The sequence below is a fragment of the Macrobrachium nipponense genome, chromosome 20 (genome assembly GCF_015104395.2).
Source record: "Macrobrachium nipponense isolate FS-2020 chromosome 20, ASM1510439v2, whole genome shotgun sequence".
Classification (NCBI taxonomy): domain Eukaryota; kingdom Metazoa; phylum Arthropoda; class Malacostraca; order Decapoda; family Palaemonidae; genus Macrobrachium; species Macrobrachium nipponense.
In genome coordinates, this window is record NC_061089.1 from 55,847,130 (window position 1) to 55,867,889 (window position 20,760).

At 33.9% G+C, this 20,760-nt stretch overlaps 1 protein-coding gene across 1 annotated transcript in view; it reads right to left on the bottom strand.

Moving 5' to 3' along the window:
• The window catches only part of LOC135220286 (follistatin-like), a 220,668-nt gene extending 201,209 nt beyond the window's left edge, over positions 1–19,459 (bottom strand). The window contains exons 1-2 of the mRNA XM_064257544.1: positions 19,445–19,459; positions 19,006–19,201 (exon numbers count right to left, since the gene is read on the bottom strand). Coding sequence (XP_064113614.1) covers positions 19,006–19,201; positions 19,445–19,459 — 211 coding nt within the window. The remainder of the gene's footprint in view (positions 1–19,005; positions 19,202–19,444) is intronic.
• Positions 19,460–20,760: the final 1,301 nt, after the last annotated feature.

Consider the following 20,760-nt stretch of genomic DNA (forward strand, 5'->3'; position numbering starts at 1 on the left):
TATTGAAATAGTTTCCAACTTCCGAAATGGTTTATTGAAATGGTTTTCAACTTACGAAACGGTTTATTAAAATAGTTCTCCAAACTTCATCTTTATCACTGTTTTCTTCTTCCATTTATGAAGAGAAGTGTGAATTACTATAGCGTTACAACGAAGGCTATATTTCTTAATTTCCTGGTGCGGCTTCCTAAGACAACGCAAGACACTATACTACAATAAACAAGTAGACTGCAGACAAGAATACAAAAAGAGAATGATAAGACTGGCAAAAAATTTTAAATAAAAAACTTGCACGAAAAATAACTTTCTTGCATTTATCTGTAACCCTTTTTTCTAGTTTATATAAAATCTCACATAAAAATAAGAAATTGTTGGCCATCATGTTTTCATCATATTTGTAATCACGATGCAAATATCGAATAAACAATTTCCTTGAAACGGCTCCCAAGAATTTTGAAGTTCTTCCTTTAAAACAGCTTAACAAAACTTTCGAACAGCTCGCCAAAATTTTGTTGTTCTTTACAACGGGTCCACAGAATTTTGAAGCACTCCCTTAGCAGTGCTCCTCAAAATTCTGAAGCTCTTTCATGAAAACGGCTCCCCAAAGTTTATAAATCCTTCATTACAACAGCTCCCCAAAATTTTGAAGGTCTCTCCTTCCAACGGCTCATCTATTTCTTAAGGCCGTTCTTTACAACGGATCTCCAAACTTTGGAAGCTATTTCTTCACAACAGCTCCCCAAAATTTTTAAGAGAGGACTCAAGAGAAGCAAAATTAAAATGACTAATAATAGCTCTGAGAAATCTCCCCTTCCAGATGATATGCAAGCTAGTCCTGAAGCGCAAATGAATAGAAAACGATCAACCGTAAGGTCACGAACTGGTCTACATGATGTCATGGCCAAACACCTTCGGGCTCAGCAAATGAACCCAACAGGTGTCGGAGCGGTTGATCTTCAAAAGGTGGTGTGTGTGTGTGGGTGTGTGTGTGTGTGTTGTGGGGGGGGGGGGGGATCTGTGCAAAAGGGCTGTTCGTTTATTATCTCACATTTTTAGAGATTACGATTCTTTACGGACATTATTTTCACAAGCAACATTAATTTGTTATCAGTATCAATAAAGCCAAAATATTCAAGATCATACGTACATTTATCCAGGGATGTCTGTACATACAAACAGACACAGACATACACACAACACACACATACATACATATATAAGTTTATATACGTGTGTATATGGATTCATATCTATGTACGGTTTGTTAACCTTGATAGTAGGACACTTCTACAAAAAAAAAAAAAAGTTTCACCAGTATATTTCTTAGAACAGAAATATGAATGAAGCCTAACCTAACTGAGCGAATTACATGGGCCTGCAACTGCTGCCTCTACTGCTATCTCGTCGTCTTCCAGTCTCAGCACAACTTAAGAAAGTTATGATCTTCCTGCTTTGAACTAATCCATCTACTTATCTATAATAATAAAAAGAGAGTAGTTCTTGCTTGTCCACCTGGGTATGAAACGTGGTGTTGGGAATGTAGGTTCGTACACTTTTGTATCGGCCGTGCAAACCAAAGTATACTCCATCAAGCTTATTACACAATAGAGTAAAATTTTGCAATAAAAAGTCTGCCACATCAAAGGAGTACAACCTAATATTTTTCTATTTAAAGTTCTGAAATTAGTGGGCCTCAAACAGCTCTACTCAAGGCCTCAGAGTGCTCCAGTCAGTGAAACTGATGACTAAACTCTAAACTTTCATGTCTCTGGCTACCCAAGCTAGGTCGTCAGTAACATCAACAAGTTCTAGATCAATAGTTTCCAGCTACCCTCTCCCACAACTCAGGTTCTGAGTCAAACTTCTAGATATCAAGAAGACTATACCAACCTCTTCTTAGACCTAGGTGAATTTCTAGATACTAAAATGCAATAGTCAATGAGTTCAGTGGTCAATGACTGCAACAGGCAATGACTGTATCACTAAACAAATCAAGACCTCAGTCAGTCTTATCAAATTCCCTATCCTCCAAGACTCTAGCCTCCTACTTTTAGCCCTTCAATACGCTAAAACCTAAATTACCTTCGAGCAACTAAACTTTGTATCCTAGGCTTTATGGATCACAAATTTAATCTTCAAAATGACTATTACCAACCTGTACATCCGTGGCAAAACAAATTTACAACTCCAGACACCAGTAAGATGTTAACTAGTTCAATTCATAATTCCACCGTTCACTTTGCAAGTCATAAATTTCAGTTTTATCATCTCACCCAAACTACAACCCTGGGGAAATCCCGAAGACTCAAGGCCAAGCAGTTTCTTTCTACTTGAATGATTCGAGTTTTGAAAGATCCGCAGCCAGAAATTTCATACCTCGAAAATCGTAGACCTACCTAGACGTACGCTTCGATTAAGACTATTTCTTATTCATTTCACAGCCAGGCAAACATATATAAGAAAAAATAAGCTTCGACTAAGACGATTCAACGGTCTATTAAATGCCTTTCAATCTGCATTCAGCTTCCAAACAGCCAAGTGTTTAGCAAGTAACAGATCCTGAATGTTGCAAATGGACCCAATTCTCGTAACACATGAAAAAACAAAAGAAAAAAATTCTCGGCACTCATCGGCTTCTGTCATCAAATTCAATATATTTAAGCCACTTACACACAATCATAATAATCATACTCGATCAATAACTGAGATGATATATAGCACAATATGTAACTACTGAATTAAAGATCTGGCCAAATTCTAACAAACGAAATCCACTTTCATTATAAAGTCTACCAGGTTGACTTGATGAAGAAGAAGAAGAAGAAGAAAGGATGTCAACATCCTTCATACTCAAATACACACGATAAAATTGAGAAATAGGGTCCCGATATCATCTGCATATATCATTGATAAAAAAAAAAAGTTGAAGAGAGGCACTTGTATCGCTTTTGTTTCTTTGTATTGGCGTAGTTGTCCTAAAATACCTTCAGAAAATTTTCTTACATCTACAGAGTTGGTTAAAATGAATTTTTTTCGAACACTAAGGGAGAGAGAGAGAGAGAGAGAGAGAGAGAGAGAGAGAGAGAGAGAGAGAGAGAGAGAGAATGTATCTCTCGTAAATAAAATACATAAAAAACAGCCTTTTTTTAAGAACTCTACATCTATACAGTTAGTTAAATCAATTTTCTCAAAGAAAGAGAGATCTACAGGATGTGTCTCATCATAAATAAAATACATTAAAAACAGGCTATTTATTAAAGAACTCTCCATCTACAGAGCTAGTTAAATCAATTTTTTCAGAGAGAGAGAGAGAGAGAGAGAGAGAGAGAGAGAGAGAGAGAGAGAGAGAGAGAGAGAGCCACACGATGTATCTCATCATAAATATATTACATTAAAAAGCAGCCTCTACACGACAGAGCTCTCAATCTTCTTTAATTAAAAATAACGTCGTCCCGGCCAGCCCCCGCGAATCACAGAAGCGCGACGCCAAAGGGCGCACCACCAAACAAGCAAGAAGAAGAAGAAGAAGAAGAAGGAGAAGAAGAAGAAAGAAGAAAGCACTTCAATGAAGAAAACAGAGGCTTACAAACATATACTTTAATGGATATAGCCAGGAGGACGGAAATAACCCGTGCAATTTTGCACATACAGAACTCCTCGCAAAAGAAAAAAAATGGTACGTGCACACGCGCACATACACTCGCGCTGCACACACACGCGCGCACACACATACTCTCTCTCTCTCACACACACACACACACCTGGTGGGATAAATCTTGTGATGTAATAAAGCAGGTTTAGCCACACCTTGGGAGATGGGCCATTTGACCCTTCTCTCTCTCTCTCTCTCTCTCTCTCTCTCTCTCTCTCTCTCTCTCTCTCTCTCTCTCTCTCTCTCTCTGATCCTTCTTTATACTCTTAATTTGTCTTCTGTCGGTCCATTACTTTTGTTTGAAAACTTTACTGTCTTGTCTACTTTTAACTTGTAGGCTTTATTTACTTTAACGTCCATCTTGAATTTGTTTGAAAATTGAACGTAGTTTTTTCAAAGTAATAAATATCCTCTCTTTATTTCACGGCCCTTTATGTTTTAGCTGACGATGAATATTATTCATTGACGTTATTTGCAACCATACACTAAATGCTTCATTATTCTTAATAATGTTATCATAATATAAATGTCTTCAGTAAAACGGTTCATATTGCTTTTCTTGACTATTGCATCTGCATACTGTATTTGCACATGGCATCAAATGAAATTAAGTATATTTTTGATTGGGAAAAACCCTCTATCACGAGAGTACATATAATGTTCTAAGGGATCCACAAATAAAAAATGTTGCGAGTTCGTGTATAACTTTAAAATTCTTTACAAAAAGCTTTCGAACCCTTCCCTAAAGATGAACCCAGGTATGTGTATACATTATATAATATATATATATATATATATATATATATATATATATATATGTATATATATATATATAAGCGTGTCTGTTATGGTTTGAAAGTTTAATTTATATATCTGCTCATCACCACACAAGCGAGTCAGATGCAAAAGTAAATGGGTATTAGAAGTGATCACTACTTTTAAAGCTGGTTACGACTGAATTGAATGTCAGAACTGAAAGTCAGAAAGATGCGTATTCAGGTTGAGAAAAGTTGATAAATGGAAAGAGGATGAATACTGATTTAGGATAATAAAGCGCTGATTGCTGAGGGCAAAAGTTGTAAACATGAAAAGTGGGAGGCTATGCCAACGTTGGGTAAACTTCAATGTGGTGGGTGAGTGGGTCTGATCTTGAATAGGGACTGTGAAAGTCATCGCCTCTACAATGAAGTCATAACTTCTCAGTTTCCTGTATGTGATCGTCACCGAGAAACTTGATGATCCGAATAGGAAACGAAGTTAAAATTTCCTCCTTCCTTCACTGGTCTTTGAACCTGGTTCAGGAGGAGATATGAATCCAATATGAATTCATCACATATCCACCACACTATAATGTAGTGGGGAAACCCAGGAAAGGCTGGTTCATGTCAAGAAATTTTTTTATTCTTGGCACTTACGAAATTTATTTTTGCTTACTGACGCAGATTTTCGGCGATGACTGAAACAATAACGAATAATAATAATAATAATAATAATAATAATAATAATAATAATAATAATAATAATAATAATAATAATGACTCTCCAATTACCTTTAATGATTAATAGATCATTGACCACGTTATGCAGGATTTCAGGTTTCAATGGTGATCATTTTCAATGATCTGAATGTCAATTATGCCTTCATGGCGCTAAATTGAATTTCCACGACTTAAATTTTTCACCATTTTTAATTCTCATCATTTATCAGGACTTTGACTTTGGATAACGGGCACCATCTTAATTACAGACCTTCAGAGCTAAGAGGGGGATTGGAGCAAATGTTCTCAAGCACCAAATGTCATTCCAAGAGCTTGTGAAAAGAATGATGTCTTTTAAAACTGTTCACAAAAAAATCTACAACTGGGTGAGGAGATTGTTTCATTTGGCTTTCATAGTAAATGCTTTAATTGTGAAAGTAACGTCATTCATAAACCGCTTACACCTGACGTTGGGATGGAGGGGGATGTTTAGCGCGGAGGGGGGAGGGGTTGGGGGTGAAATTATTACTAAGGCTAAATACTGGCTGTAATAAAATGTGGCAAGAATTTGAAAATTTGCGTCAATGAATTTAAAACGCTCTTTATCGTTATTATTTAGATTTTTTTCAATGTGTCTATCACAGTCCTCCAATTCGACTGGGTGGTATTTATGGTGTGGGGTTCCGGGCTGCATCCTGCCTCCTTAGGAGTCCATCACTTTTCTTACTATGTGCGCTGTTTCTAGGAGCACACTTTTCTCCATGAGTTTTGGAGTTACTCCAGCCTCTAGTTTTTCCAGATTCCTTTTCAGGGATCTTGGGTACAATTTCCACTGGCATATTATTATTATTATATAATTATTATTATTATTATTATTATTATTATTATTATTATTATTATTATTATCTAATATGGACATACAAGAACCTTGGGTAAGAGCCTCTTCGACTTATAGTTACCCTATACTTTGTTACAGAGATTTTCTTAATGAAAATAAATATAATAGTCACATAGTTATGCATATATATAAGTATATATATACATACTGTATATATACATATATGACGTATATATATGTATATGTATGTATGTATATATATATATATATATATATACACTGTCAGCTACTTTGAAAACAAACAGCATATACTACAAATTCATTCACTTGCTGTATACACATATGACAGGGAAAGGGAAAAATAAAAAAGGAATGTTTATCATTTTTTTCTTCTACAGACGAAACAAATAGCTGCACGATGAATATCTGAGAGAATGAATGTTACACATCTCATTTTGCTTTTTTGAATGACCTAACGTTTCGGCTACATGATATTACCTGCATCTCTGCCAATGTTAATTTCATTCCAATCCCCAAACGCGAACTAGGAATCGGCTCCCAAACGTGAACTAGGAATCGGTTCCCAGGCAAAATAAGACAAACGAGCAAATACAGAAATGAGGGGTGCAAAAATAACAAGGGGTCAAGCATACAAGGGGCATCAGTAATTTTACAATGAAGTTCCAACAGCATCCGGTCACCTGCCCAGCTGATTTCCATTCAAGCTATTTACGGAGAGAGAGAGAGAGAGAGAGAGAGAGAGAGAGAGAGAGAGAGAGAGAGAGATGCTAAGTAAGCTTCACAAATGTATCAATTACTTGAAATTTCTGTTTGTTAGTAGTTCTTATACTAATACTAGTAGATTCACATCAACCGTGCATTTGATGTCTAGGCCAGTCCCTTACGACGCTCCTGATTGGCTGTTGATAAGCCAATCACAGGGCTGGAAACTCTCAGTCTCTCGAGAAAGTTCACACGGAAAGGAAGTATGTTCCACCTCGCCTGAGGGATACGTTTGAAAGAAGTATCCCTTAGGAGAAGTGTAACATACATCCAGTCTATGTGAACTCTCAAGAGAGACTGAGAGTTTCCAGCCCTGTGACGGCTTATCAACAGCCAATCAGGAGCGTCGTAAAGGATGGGCCTAGACATCAGATGCACGGTTGATGTGAATCTACTATAGTAGCAATTGCTGTTGTTGACGTAGCAGTGGCGGGGAAAATAATAATAATAATAATAATAATAATATAAAATAATAATAATAATAATAATAATAATAATAAAGAATATGAGAATGGTGAAGTTGTAAAAAAAAAAAAAAAAAAAAAAAAAAAGAAAAAAAGCATAAAAATAATAAATGGAAGCATTTGCAAAACATAATGAATGGTACAAAAATATAAGCAAATAATCTTCCACCATAAAAGTGGATGAAGAATTACAGGTATAATTCAAAAACAAAATCGTTAAACAGATAAATATGGAATCAACCGTAAAGGAACAGGTTTTGAGCCAATAAATAAAAACAAGGTCATAAAACTTTATGAAATCAGCGATTGTGGTAAATTATATTTAAGGATTCGGGTAAATGAAAATCACTCTTTCAGGTATGATCAAAATTAACAATCCGGATATATTAATCATTTAGTGATGCAGGTAAATAATTCATAACCTTTACTCCCATTAGAAATCTTTGATATAGATTAATGTCATGGCTCAAGAAAATTCAAACAATGCTTGAACATTATACCTAACATTTTTCAAACGTTAAAATTCGTGATACAGTTAACTTAAAACCAACGATCCTGGAAAGGTAAAACCAATCATATTGTAAAGTCAAAACTAATGATCCTGGCAAGCTAAAACCAATGATCCTGGAAGGTTAAAACCAATGATCCGGAAAGCTAAAACCAATGATCCTGGAAAGCTAACAACCAATTATCCTGGAAAGCTAAAACCAATGATCCTGGAAAGCTAAAACCAATGATCCTGGAAAGTTGAAACCAGTCATCCTGAAAGTTAAAACCAATGAGTTAGGTCCTATTAAACCTAAAATTAGATACTATAAGAGATCTAAGTAAACTCGACAAAGTGTAGATCAATGGCATGATCCAGGAAATTAGATACCTCTGATTTAATTTAATCAAAACGAGACAAACAGAAAACTGTGATTAAAAGGAATTAAAATCAAGTAAACAGAAATCTTTAATTCAGATAAATTAAAAACAGGTGGACATGAGCCTCTCATCCAGATTAATTACAATCAGGTAAACAGACTGCTTAAAATTAATCAACACCAGATAAACATAAAACTTTACTTCTGATTACTTAAACAGAAACCTCTGGTCAAAATTAATTGAAACCAAGTAAACAGAAACGTCTAATTCGGATCAATTAAAACCAAGTGAAAAGAAACCTTCAGTTTTGATTTATTAAAAGCAGGTAAACAGAAACCTTCAAGTCAGATTAATTGAAACCAGGTAAACAGAAACCTTCAATTGAAATTAATTAAAACCAGGTGAACATAAAGATTCAATTTAGATTCATTAAAACCAGGTAAACAGGAACCCATTCAGATTAATTAAAACCAGATAAACAGAAACCTCAGATCAAATTTAATTAATACCAGGTAAACAGGAACCTTCTATTCATATCAATTAAAACCAGATAAACAGAAACCTCAGATCAAATTTAATGAATACCATGTAAACAGAAACCTTCAATTCAGGTTAATTAAAACCAGGCAAACAGAACTTTCAGTTCAGACTAATTAAAACCAGGTAAACAGAAACCTTCAATTCAGATTAATTAAAACCAGATAAACAGAAACCCCAGATCAAAATTAATTAATACCAGGTAAACAGAAACCTTCAATTAAGATAAAACCAGGTAAACAGAAACCTTCAATTTGGATTAATTAAAACCAGGTAAACAGATTGTGAATTACGCAGATTAATTAAAACTAACGATTCAGATTAACTAAGAATAGTGATTCGGATAAAACAGAACGTTGTAGGTAAAATGAAACCTGTACCCCAGTTATGGAATTCATTCAACATCACTACCCATCATATCCTTCATCTGCTTCCTACTTCTTTCATTTACACCTTCTTCTACTTATTATTCAACATTACTGTGGTGAGCATCCCCTTCCCCTTTCATCTGTGCCTTCTTCTTATTATTCTGCTTATTCTTCACCTTCTTATTCCTCATCGCAATATTCTAATTCTCAAGTCTTCTCCTACGTCTAGAACGTGTTTTTTTTTTCACGCACTCGATCCCTCCAACAGATAATATATTAGTTCTGCACCTGGTCATCCTCTTGAGTAGCCAACCTCCTTCGCAGAAGCAACCTTCAACTTGCCTCTACCGTTTGTCTTTTTTTTTTTTTTTTTTTTCCCCTGAGGACTCGTGAGGCTTCCTTGCATCTCTTTATTCTTCTCTTGTTCCTTATTCGTATTCTTGAGAATTTCCTTTTCTGAAATTCTGTGGTGTTTATTTACTTAGTTTAATTGGCATTCTTGAAATTCTTCTGATCATAAACTCCTGTGTGCGCTGGTCGATAGGATTAACTAAAATGAAGCATTTATCTGCTTATCTATCTACCTCCATGAGGCGTTCTCTCTCTCTCTCTCTCTCTCTCTCTCTCTCTCTCTCTCTCTCTCTCTCAATGATAGCCCCCAATTCATCTTAATCTTAACACGTAATAACAGCAAAACCAGTGACCATGTTTAAGTTGATTTCAATCTAACCAAAAAAGCACACGGTAAAAAATATAAAGGAGAAAATTAACGTTATCGGATAAAATAAATTTCCTGGGAATTTTCTCATACGAAGAAGAAGAAGAAGAAAAGAAGAAGAAGAAGAAGAAGAAGAAGAAGAAGAAGAAGAAGTTTAAAGCCTTCTAAACAAACATCACAAATAGGGGAAAAACAAATGAAATCTCTTAAAAGAAGAAATAAAAGGAATTTCAGATCTATTTAGATGATTTTCAGCCCAAAGAACCAAAATTTTCACCTTGAATATAGAACAAAAGAAAGAAAGAAAAAAAGCAAACCAAGAAACTTTCCCAAACACTAACAACAGTGACTGACTGACCTTGAATGCACTCAGCAGACAAGAGATTCTTTCTAACTTACCCGACCGATCTTAGGTTTCTTGAATAGCAAATATTCTCAGCAAGTGACAACTTATTCTTGAAACTATTCCTTCTTAACTGGTTGTATTCTTAGTTAAAACTATTTTTTACTGGATGCATTCTTTTTGAAACTACACTTTGCCCGATGCATTCTTTTTGAAATTATTCATTACAGGAGGTATTCTTTTCGATACTATTCTTTACTCGATTTATTCTTTTCGAAACTATTCTTTACCCGATTTATTCTTTTCGAAACTTTATTCTTTACCCGAAACCTTGATTCTTTTCGACCCTATTCTTTACCCGTATTTTTCTTTCGAAACTATTCCTTTACCCGATTTCATTCTTTTTTCGAAAACTATTCTTTACCTTTGAATACCCCCTTATTCTTCGGAACTTATTCTTTACCCGTTTATTTCTTTTCGAAAAACTAATTGTCTTTACCCCATTTATCCTTTTCGATAACTGATTCTTTTACCCGAAATTTCTTCTTTTCCGAACTTCTTTCTTTAAACCCTCGATTTTATTCTTTTTCGAAACTTATTCTTTACCCCGAAATTTTTATTCTTTTTCGAACGATTCTTTACCCGATTTTCCTGTTTTCGAAAACTATTTTCTTTACCCGGATTTTATTCTTTTCGAAAACTGATTCTTTACCCTCGATTTATCCTTTTCGAAACTATTCTGTACCCGATTTATAGCCCTTTTCGAGCTTTATTCTTTACCCGAAAATTTTATTCTTTTCAAAACTTTATTCCTTTACCGTTTATTCCTTTTTCGAAAAACTAGTTCTTTTACCATTTATTCTTTCTTCGAACTTTATTCTTTACCCGATGGTTCTAATTCTTTTTCGAACCCTTTCTTTACCTTTTATTCCTTTTCGAAACTATTCTTTACCCGGATTTTATTCCTTTTCGAAAACTATTTCTTTACCCCGATTGATTCCTTGGGTTGCGAAACTATTCTTTACCCGATTTTTATTCTTTTCGAAAAAAGCTATTTCTTTACCCGATTTCATTCCTTTTCGAAACCTATTCTTTATACCCGATTTATTGCTTTTCGAAAGCTATTCTTTACCCGTTCCTTCTTTTCAAAACTTTATTCTTTCCCGTTTATCTTTTCGAAACTATTCTTTATCCGGATTCATTTCCTTTTGAGGGGAATATTCTTTAATTACTATAAAAACGAACCTTTATTATCCTTTGCGAAAACTATTCGTTTACCCTTGATTTTCCTTTTCGAAACTTTATTCTTTACCCTGATTAATCCTTTCGAAACTTTCTTAACTTACCTGATTTAATTCCTTTTCGAAAGCTATTCTTTTACCCTGATTCAGTCCTTTTCGAAACACTATTCTTTACCCGATTTTATTTCTTTTCGGGAACGCATTCTTTACCCTGATTTATTCCTTTTTCGAAACTATTCTTTATACCTGATTAATCCTTTTCGATGAAGCTTTATCTTTACCCGATTTCATTTCTTTTCGAAACTATTCTTTGCCCACGATTTAATTCGTTTTTTTCGAAACTATTCTTTCCCCGTATTTCCCATTTTTTTTTCTTTCGAACTTTATTCTTTTACCCCTGATTCAAATTCCTTTTCGAAAAACTACTTCTTTAGCCTGATTCAAGTCCTTTTCGAAACTATTCTTTACCTGATTTATCCTTTTCGAAACTATTCTTTACATGATTAATTCTTTTGATGAAACTATTCTTTCCCCGTTATTCCTTTTGAACTTAATTCCTTTTCCCGTTTAAAATTCTTTCGAACTTTCTTTACCCTGATTTCTATTCCCCTTTTTTTTTTCGAAACTATTTTTTTTTCATTTACCCGATTTCATTCTTTCGAAAGCTATTCTTTTACCGGTTGATTTAATCCTTTTCGAAACTATTCTGTACCCGATTTATCCTTTTCGAAACTATTCTGTACCCGATTTATCCTTTTCGAAACTATTCTTTAACCCGAATTAATTCTTTTAAAACGAAAAACTCTTTCTTTACCCGATTTTAATTCTTTTCGAAAAAACTATTCTTTACCCGATTCCGTTCTTTTTCGAAAAACTAATTCTTTACCTGATTACCTTTTCGAAACTATTCTTTAAACTGATTAATCCTTTTCGAAAACTTTTTATTCTTATACCCGAATTTATTCTTTTCGAAACTATTCTTTACCCGATTTATTTCGTTTCGAAAACTTAATTCTTTACACGAAAAATTCATTCTTTTGGAAACCCTTCTTTACTGATTAATCCTTTTCGAGAACTATTTTCTTTTTACCTGAAAATAAATCCTTTTCGAAACTATTCTTTACCCGATTTATTCTTTTCTGAAACTATTCTTCTACCCGATTTTTCTTTCGAAACTTATTCTTTTACCCGAAAATTCATTCTTTTCGAAACTTATTCTTTACCCGAATTCATTCTTTTAGAAACTATTCTTTAACCCGAAAATCATTTTCTTTTCGAAACCTATTCTTTACCCGATTTAATCTTTCGAAAACTTTTATTCGTAAAAACCGATCATTCTTTTCGAAACTTAGTTTTACCCGATCATTCTTTCGAAACTTAATTCCTTTTAACCCGAAAATTCATCGTTTCGAAAAAACTTATTCTTTACCCACTGATTTCATTGCTTTTCGAAACTATTCTTTACCCGATTTATTCTTTTCGAAACATTCTTTTACACGAAATTCTTCTTTTCGAAAACAAATTATTTTTACCCGATTTATCCCTTTTCGAACTATTCTTTACCCGATTCCTTTTCTTTTCGAAACTATTCTTAACCGATTCACCTCTTTCGAAAACATTATTTGTACCCGATTTATCTTTCGGAAAACTATTTCTTTACCCGATTCATTTCTTTTCGAAACTTAATTCCTTTTACATGAAATTAATCCTTTTCGAAACTTATTCCTTTACCTGATTAATCCTTTTCGAAACTTAATTCCTTTTACCTGAAATAATCCTTTTCGAAACTTATTCTTACCTGATTAATCCTTTTCGAAAACTATCTTTACCTGATTAATCCTTTCGAAACTATCTTATAACCTGATTAATCCTTTTCGAAACTATTCTTTACCTGATTAATCCTTTTCGAAACTATTCTTTACCTGATTAATCCTTTTCGAAACTATTCTTTACCTGATTAATCCTTTTCGAAACTATTCTTTACCCGATTTATTCTTTTCGAAACTATTCTTTACCCGATTTTTTCGTTTCGAAACTATTTCTTTACCCGATTTTTCTTTTTTCCCTCCCGAAACTATTTCTTTACCCGATTCATCCTTTTCGAAACTATTCTTTACCTGATTAATCCTTTTCGAAACTATTCTTTACCTGATTAATCCTTTTCGAAACTATTCTTTACCTGATTAATCCTTTAGAAAACTATTCTTACCCGATTCCATTCTTTCGAAAAATATTCTTTACCCGATTCATCCTTTCGGAACTATTTCTTACACGATTTATCTTTTCGAACTATTCTTGTACCCGATTCATTCCTTGTCGAAACTATTCTTTACCTGATTATCTTTTCAAACTATTCTTTACATGATTAATCCTTTCGAAACTATTCTTTACCCGATTTATTCTTTCGAAACTATTCTTTACCCGATTCATCTTTTCGAACACTCTTTACACGATTCATCTTTTCGAAATTATCTTTACCCCGATTCATTCTTTTCGAAACTATTCTTTACATGATTTATCCTTTTCAAACTATTCTTTACATGATTAATCCTTTTTTCGAACTATTCTTTACCCTGATATCCCTTTTCGAAAACTATTTCTCTTACCCGAATTTATTCTTTTCGAACTATTCTTACCCGATTTATTTTTCGAAACTATTCTTTACCTGATTAATCCTTTTCGAAACTATTCTTTACCCGATTCATCCTTTTCGAAACTATTCTTTACCTGATTAATCCTTTTCGAAACTATTCTTTACCCGATTAATTCTTTTCGAAACTATTCTTTACCCGATTTCAAATCTTTTTCCCGACCAAATTCTTTACCCGAGTTTCATTTCTTTCGAAAAACTATTCTTTACCCGATTTCAATTTTTTCGAAACCCTTAATTCTTTAAACCCTATTATTTCCCTTTTTTTCGAAAACTATTCTTTACCCGATTTATTCTTTTCGAAACTATTCTTTGGTTTTTACCCGAAATTCAAATTTCTTTTCGCCAAAACTTTATTCTTGGTACCTTGATTAATCCAAATTTTCTTTAAACCTATTTCTTTTAAAAACCTGATTTAATTCCTTTTCGAAAACATTCTTTACCCGAGTTATTCTTTTCCCTTGAAACTATTCTTTACCCGATTCATTCTTTTCGAAAACTTTATTGTTTAACCCGAAATCTTTATTCTTTTTTTCCCCGAAAAACATTATTCTTTTGTACCCGATTCATTTCTTTTCGAAACTATTTTTACCCATTGAAATTAATTCCTTTTCCCGGAAACATTCTTTTAAACCTGGATTAATTCCTTTTCGAAACTATTCTTTACCCGATTCATTCTTTCGAAAAATATTCTTTACCCGGATTCATTTTTTCGAAACTTTATTCTTTAAAAACCCGATTCATTCTTTCGAAACTTTTTATTTCTTTACCCGAAATTCATTCTTTTCGAAACTATTCCTTTACCCGATTCAAATTCCCTTTTAAAACTATTCTTTACCCGATTGCATTCTTTTCCGAAACTTAAATTCTTTGACCCGAAATTCATTCTTTTCGAAAATATTCTTTACCCGAATTCATTCTTTTCGAAACCTAGTTTTACCCGATTCATTTTTTCTTTTCGAAACTAAATTCTTTACCCGGATTATTCTTTTCGAAAATATTCTTTAAACCCGATTCATTCTTTTCGAAACTTTATTGTTCTTTAAACCCGGGATTATTCTTTTGAAACTTTTTATTCTTTTTACCCGATTCATTCTTTTCGAAACTTAAAATTAGAGTTACCGATTCCAAAAATTCTTTTCGACACTAGTTCTTTACCCGATTCATTTCCTTTTCGAAACTATTCGTTACCCGAATTTATTCTTTCGAAACTATTCTTTACCTATTATCCTTTCGAACTATCTTTACCCCGATTTAATTCTTTTCGAAACTATTCTTTACCCATTTAATTCTTTTCGAACTATTCTTTACCCCGATTCATTCTTTTTCGGACACCTATTTTCCTTTTTTACCCCCGATTTTCCCATTTCCCTTGTTGCGCAACACTATTCCTTTTAACCCGGTTTCCCCATTCCTTTTCTTCGAAACTGCCCTTTTAAAACCCGATTTCCCCAATTTTTCTTTTTCCGAACTATTCTTTACCCGATGTCCCATTCTTTTTCTGAAACTATCCCTTGTCCCGATTCAATTTCCTTTTTCGAAAGCTATTCTTTTTACCCGAATTCCACAATTCCTTTTCGAAAACTAATTCTTGTTACCCCGATTTCATTCTTTTTCGAAAACTATTCTTTTACCGATTCAATTCCTTTTTATTCAAAACTAATTCCCCCCCCCCCTTTGACCCGATTTTGGTATTCTTTTCCCGAAACTAAATTCTTTTACCCGATGCCCCCCATTTCCTTTTTCGGAACTATTTCTTTTGTAAACACTGAATTTAATCCCCCTTTTTTCGAAACTAGTTTTCTTTTACCTGAAAATTAAATCTTTTTCGGAAAACTATTCCTTTTACCCGCGCGTTTTTCTTCTTTTTTTTCAACCCCCGATTTCATTCTTTTCGAAAAAAACCTAGTTCCTTTAACCCGATTCATTCCTTTTCGAAAAACTCTTCCTTTACCCGATTTTCACCATATCCACTTTTTCCCGAAAAAACTATTCCTTTACCCGAATTTTTTTTCATTTCTTTTCGGAAAACTATTCTTTACCCGATTTTCATTTTTCCTGTTTTCGAACACTATTCCTTTAAACCCCGATTCAATTTCCTTTCGAAACTATTTCTTTACCCCCCGATTTCCAAAATGTCTTTTTTTTCGAAACCCTATTTTCCCCTTTAATTACCCCGATTTCCATTTACTTTTCGAAAACTAAATTTTCCTTACCCGTTTCATTTGTCTTTTTCGAAACTAGTCCTTTACCCCGATTTCCATTCTTTTTTTTTTTTCGACGAACAACTAATTCTTTTTAACCCGATTTCATTCCTTTTCGAAACTATTTTTCCCCCTTTAACCCGATTCCCATTCCTTTTTTTCGAAACTACATTTACCCCTTTACCCGTTCATTCTTTTCGAAAACCTATTCTTTACCCGATTTCCATTCTTTTCGGAAACTATTCTTTACCCGATTTTCCCATTCCTTTTAGGGGGGTGGGGGGGGAAACTTCATTCCCTTTAAAACCCGATTCATTCCTTTTTTCGAAACTATCTTTCCCCCTTCCACGCCGATTTCAGGTCCCTTTTTTTTCCGAACTTATTCTTTTACCACCCCCGTTTCCCCATTTCTTTTTCGAAACTATTCTTTACCCGACTCTTCTTTTCGAAACTATTCTTTACCCGATTTATTCTTTTCGAAACTATTCCTTTACCGATTTATTCTTTTCGAAACTATTCTTTACCCGGTTTATTCTTTTCGAAAACTATTCTTTACGATTCATTTTTTGAACTTATTCTTTACCCGATTCATCTTCTTTTCAAAAACTTTCTTTACCCGATTTATTCTTTTCGAAACTATTCTTTACCCGATTTATCCTTTTCGAAACTATTCTTTACCCGATTTATTCTTTTCGAAACTATTCCTTTCATAACCCGATTTCATTCTTTTCGAAACTATGCTTTACCCGATTCATTCTTTTCGAACTATTCTTTACCGATTCATTCTTTTCAAAAATATTCTTGACCCGATTTATTCTTTTCGACTATTCTTAGTCCCCCGATTCATTCTTTCGAAACTATTCTTTACCCGATTCATTCTTTCGAAACTATTCTTTACTCCTTCATCTTTCGAAACTATTCTTTACCCGATTTATTCTTTTCGAAACTATTCTTTACCCGATTTATTCTTTTCGAAACTATTCTTTACCCGATTTATTCTTTTCGAAACTATTCTTTACCGCGTTCATGTCTTTTCCGAAACTTCTTTTTACCCGATTCAGTCTTTTCGAAACTATTCTTCACGGCCGTTCATTCTTTTCGAACTATTCTTCCCCGATTCATTCTTTTTTCGAACTATTCTTTACCCATTCATTCTTTTCGAAACTATTCTTTACCCGATTCATTCTTTCGAAAATATTCTTTACCCGATTTCATTCTTTCGAAACTATTCTTTACCCGATTCAATTCTTTTCGAAACTATTCTTTACCCGATCATATCTTTTCGAAACTATTCTTTACCCGATTTATTCTTTTCGAAACTATTCTTTACCCGATTTATTCTTTTCGAAACTATTCTTTACCCGATTTATTCTTTTCGAAACTATTCTTTACCCGATTTATTCTTTTCGAAACTATTCTTTACCCGATTCATTTTTTCGAAAACTATTCTTTACACCCGATTCATTCTTTTCGAAAACTATTCCTTTAACCCGATTTCATTCTTTTCAACGAATTTCTTTACCCGATTAATTCCTTTTCGAAACATTCTTTACCCGATTCATTTTTTCGAAACTATTCTTTACCATTAATTTCCTTTTCGAAACTATTCTTTTACCCCATTCCTTCTTTTTCGAACTATTCTTTACCCATTAATTCCTTTTCGGAACTATTCTTTACCCGATTTCATTCTTTTTTCGAACTATTCTTTTAATGGATGTGTCTTTGGTTAAGGTTAAGGTTAAGTTAGCCCTCTGGATTTTCTCTTTTTTTTTTCCTTTTATAGCTCGTGCCTTACAACCTATTGTTTATTTTGTTGATATAATTTTTTTTATTAGCCCTAGTCTTTATTGAAGCTTCTTTTTTTCTAATGAAAGTTAAGTTTTGTTTCTCTTGATGTCGGATAAAATATAATTAAAATAAAATAAAATAAAATAAAATTCGCAGCAAATAAATGAACACCGTTACCTCCTCTTTCATTTGCTCTCTATTCTAATAAATGTGTCCTCTAGAAGACGTAAAGGAACACTACATGATATTAGTATAATAATACATTTGTTTTTATTATACCTGAATGCTATCGGTGCGTAAAGTAATAATAATAATAATAATAATAATAATAATAATAATAATAATAATAATAATAATAATAATAATAATGGAAATGCCCAGAGCCACATGGACGAAAAATCAAACTTAAGTTATCATGGCAAAAAAATTTTTATTTTTTTTATTTTTAGGAAGGACCGCTACAGTGACACAAGGGGCGTTTTGGAACTTTCGCTCCCTATCCATGATCCAAATGTTTCAAAATTCCAAGAACGCGTCTCCGAGACTATGGAAAAAAAAAAAATGAATCTTACTAACGTGAGCAAAAACAAGATAATTCCACTTTCCTTCGAAGATTTAGAACACTTCGAGAACTTTCCAGACCATGTCATTACTTAAAATGTGCAGCTTCAAGCACAAATGAAGCATATCTGGACCAATGTAACTCTGGGAACTTTATCGCCGAACCGAAGTAACTTGTTAGAAAAAATTATAAATTTTAAAGAGTAATGGCACGCTGGAACCCCACCGGCATTAGTCAAAGATTCACTATCCTGAAATGCTAAATGAATATTTTGTATTAAGGATTATTGCCTCAGAAAACTAGATGTGCTAGAGACGCACCCACAAAAAAAAAAAAAAAAAAAAAAAAAAAAAAAAAAATCAATTGAAAAAAAAATTAATAAAAGACGCCCCCACAACAAAATCAAAATTAAATTGAAAAAAAAAAAGAATAAATAATAAATAAAAAAATAAAAAAAATAAAAAAAAAAAATAAAAAACTAAAAGCGAAAACATACGGCATCTCCTACTTACTGGAACATGGCAAGCACGTCAAGACCGAATTGGAAGTGCTTGAAGACACTGGGCTGAAGGAGGAGGAGGAGGACGTGGAGACACGTTGGAGGGCGTGCGGGAACTCCACCCTCGACGTTGGACTCCCGAGCAGCAGTCCTCCCTCGTCACGAGACGCCTCTGTACGTGACCGCAGGACCCATCCTTCTTCCTCAGTCTATAACAGGACCCGACCTCTGGTGATCCTGTGAAAGTCAAGAGTTACGAGATGAAATAACACGAGAACATAAATACGAATCGAGTGTTTGGTAATTATACAATGAATAGTTAAATATATATATATATATATATATATATATATATATATATATATATATATATATATATATATATATATATACATACATAGAGAGAGAGAGAGAGAGAGAGAGCCCTGATATGATCTACCTGGCCTATCTACAGATCTTTTTTCCATTCCCCAGTTGTGGCAAACACTAATACGCAAGACATAAAAACAGCCTCAAGAACTTGAGTGTTTGACATTTATAGTTCTAAATAAAAAAATCTAAGGTTTTCGGAAACTCTCGTTGTCATTTTCGGGGAGAACAGAACGAGTCTTCCCATTTCTCTACGAAAGAGGACACAGGAGTTCGTTGAGGTTTCTACGAATAGGTCTCAAAGACCCGTTTATTTTGAGGGTCTGTTTGTCTTAAGCATGTTTTTACGAGAAGATTCTCACATGTTGAAAAGTCAAATATTAAAATACGAACTTTTGTTTGTTTGTTTGTATGGAGTTTTTACGTGGCATGGAACCAGTGGTTATTCAGCAACGGGACCAACGGCTTTACGTGACTTCCGAACCACGTCGAGAGTGAACTTCTATCACCAGAAATACACATTTTTCACACCTCAATGGAATGCCCGAGAATCGAACTCGCTTCCACCGAGGTGGCAGGCCAAGGCCATACCGATCACGTTTTCATAGTGACTTACTGTCGAAAACTAGTTTACAAGGTAACAATTACTCTCTGAGTCTTAACTCATTAAACAGATTCACATGATCAGCTATAGTTCAAGATGTTCTCACTAATATTAACTAAGGAAGGAACAGATAAAGTCCAGAAAAATCATTCGTTAATAAGTGTACTCGTTACATATTGTGCCCTCACACAATATATACATGGTTTCTAAAACCCAAGAGACATATACGAAGATAAACATATACACAAACATATATGCGTATATTTATATATATATGTGTCTGTGTGTAAAGCACTTTACTTTCACAGACAAGAAACAATACTTAATGAATTAACATACAACGAACGGCAAGGCAAACCAACGAAAACCTCTGAGTAAGAGCCTGTGCAGGCACACAGCTGACTTAATCTGATAGCAATAAAAATAGAAGTGAAAGGCGCTGACGGAACAGCATCAGAAATGAGAGGGAGAAAAATAAGGTCAATCAAGAATGGAGGGGGAGGGGGAAGAAGGAAGGAGTTTGCTACTAATTACAGGATAACGGGTAGGACAACAGGTATGACAGGATGAGCAAGGGGGGGGGGGGGATAAGTAAAGAAGGCAAGAATTAAGTGGAAATACGAAAATTGAAAAGTTGGATGAAAAAAAAAAAAAAAAAAAAAAAAACATCGGCGTGGATCATCTATCTTAAGGTGAATAGGAAGGATATTTAACGATGAGAGAACAAGGATAGCAAGAAAACCTTACAAAAGACAGCGGAGAGGGAAAGAAATAATGTAAAGGATGAAAAGGAAA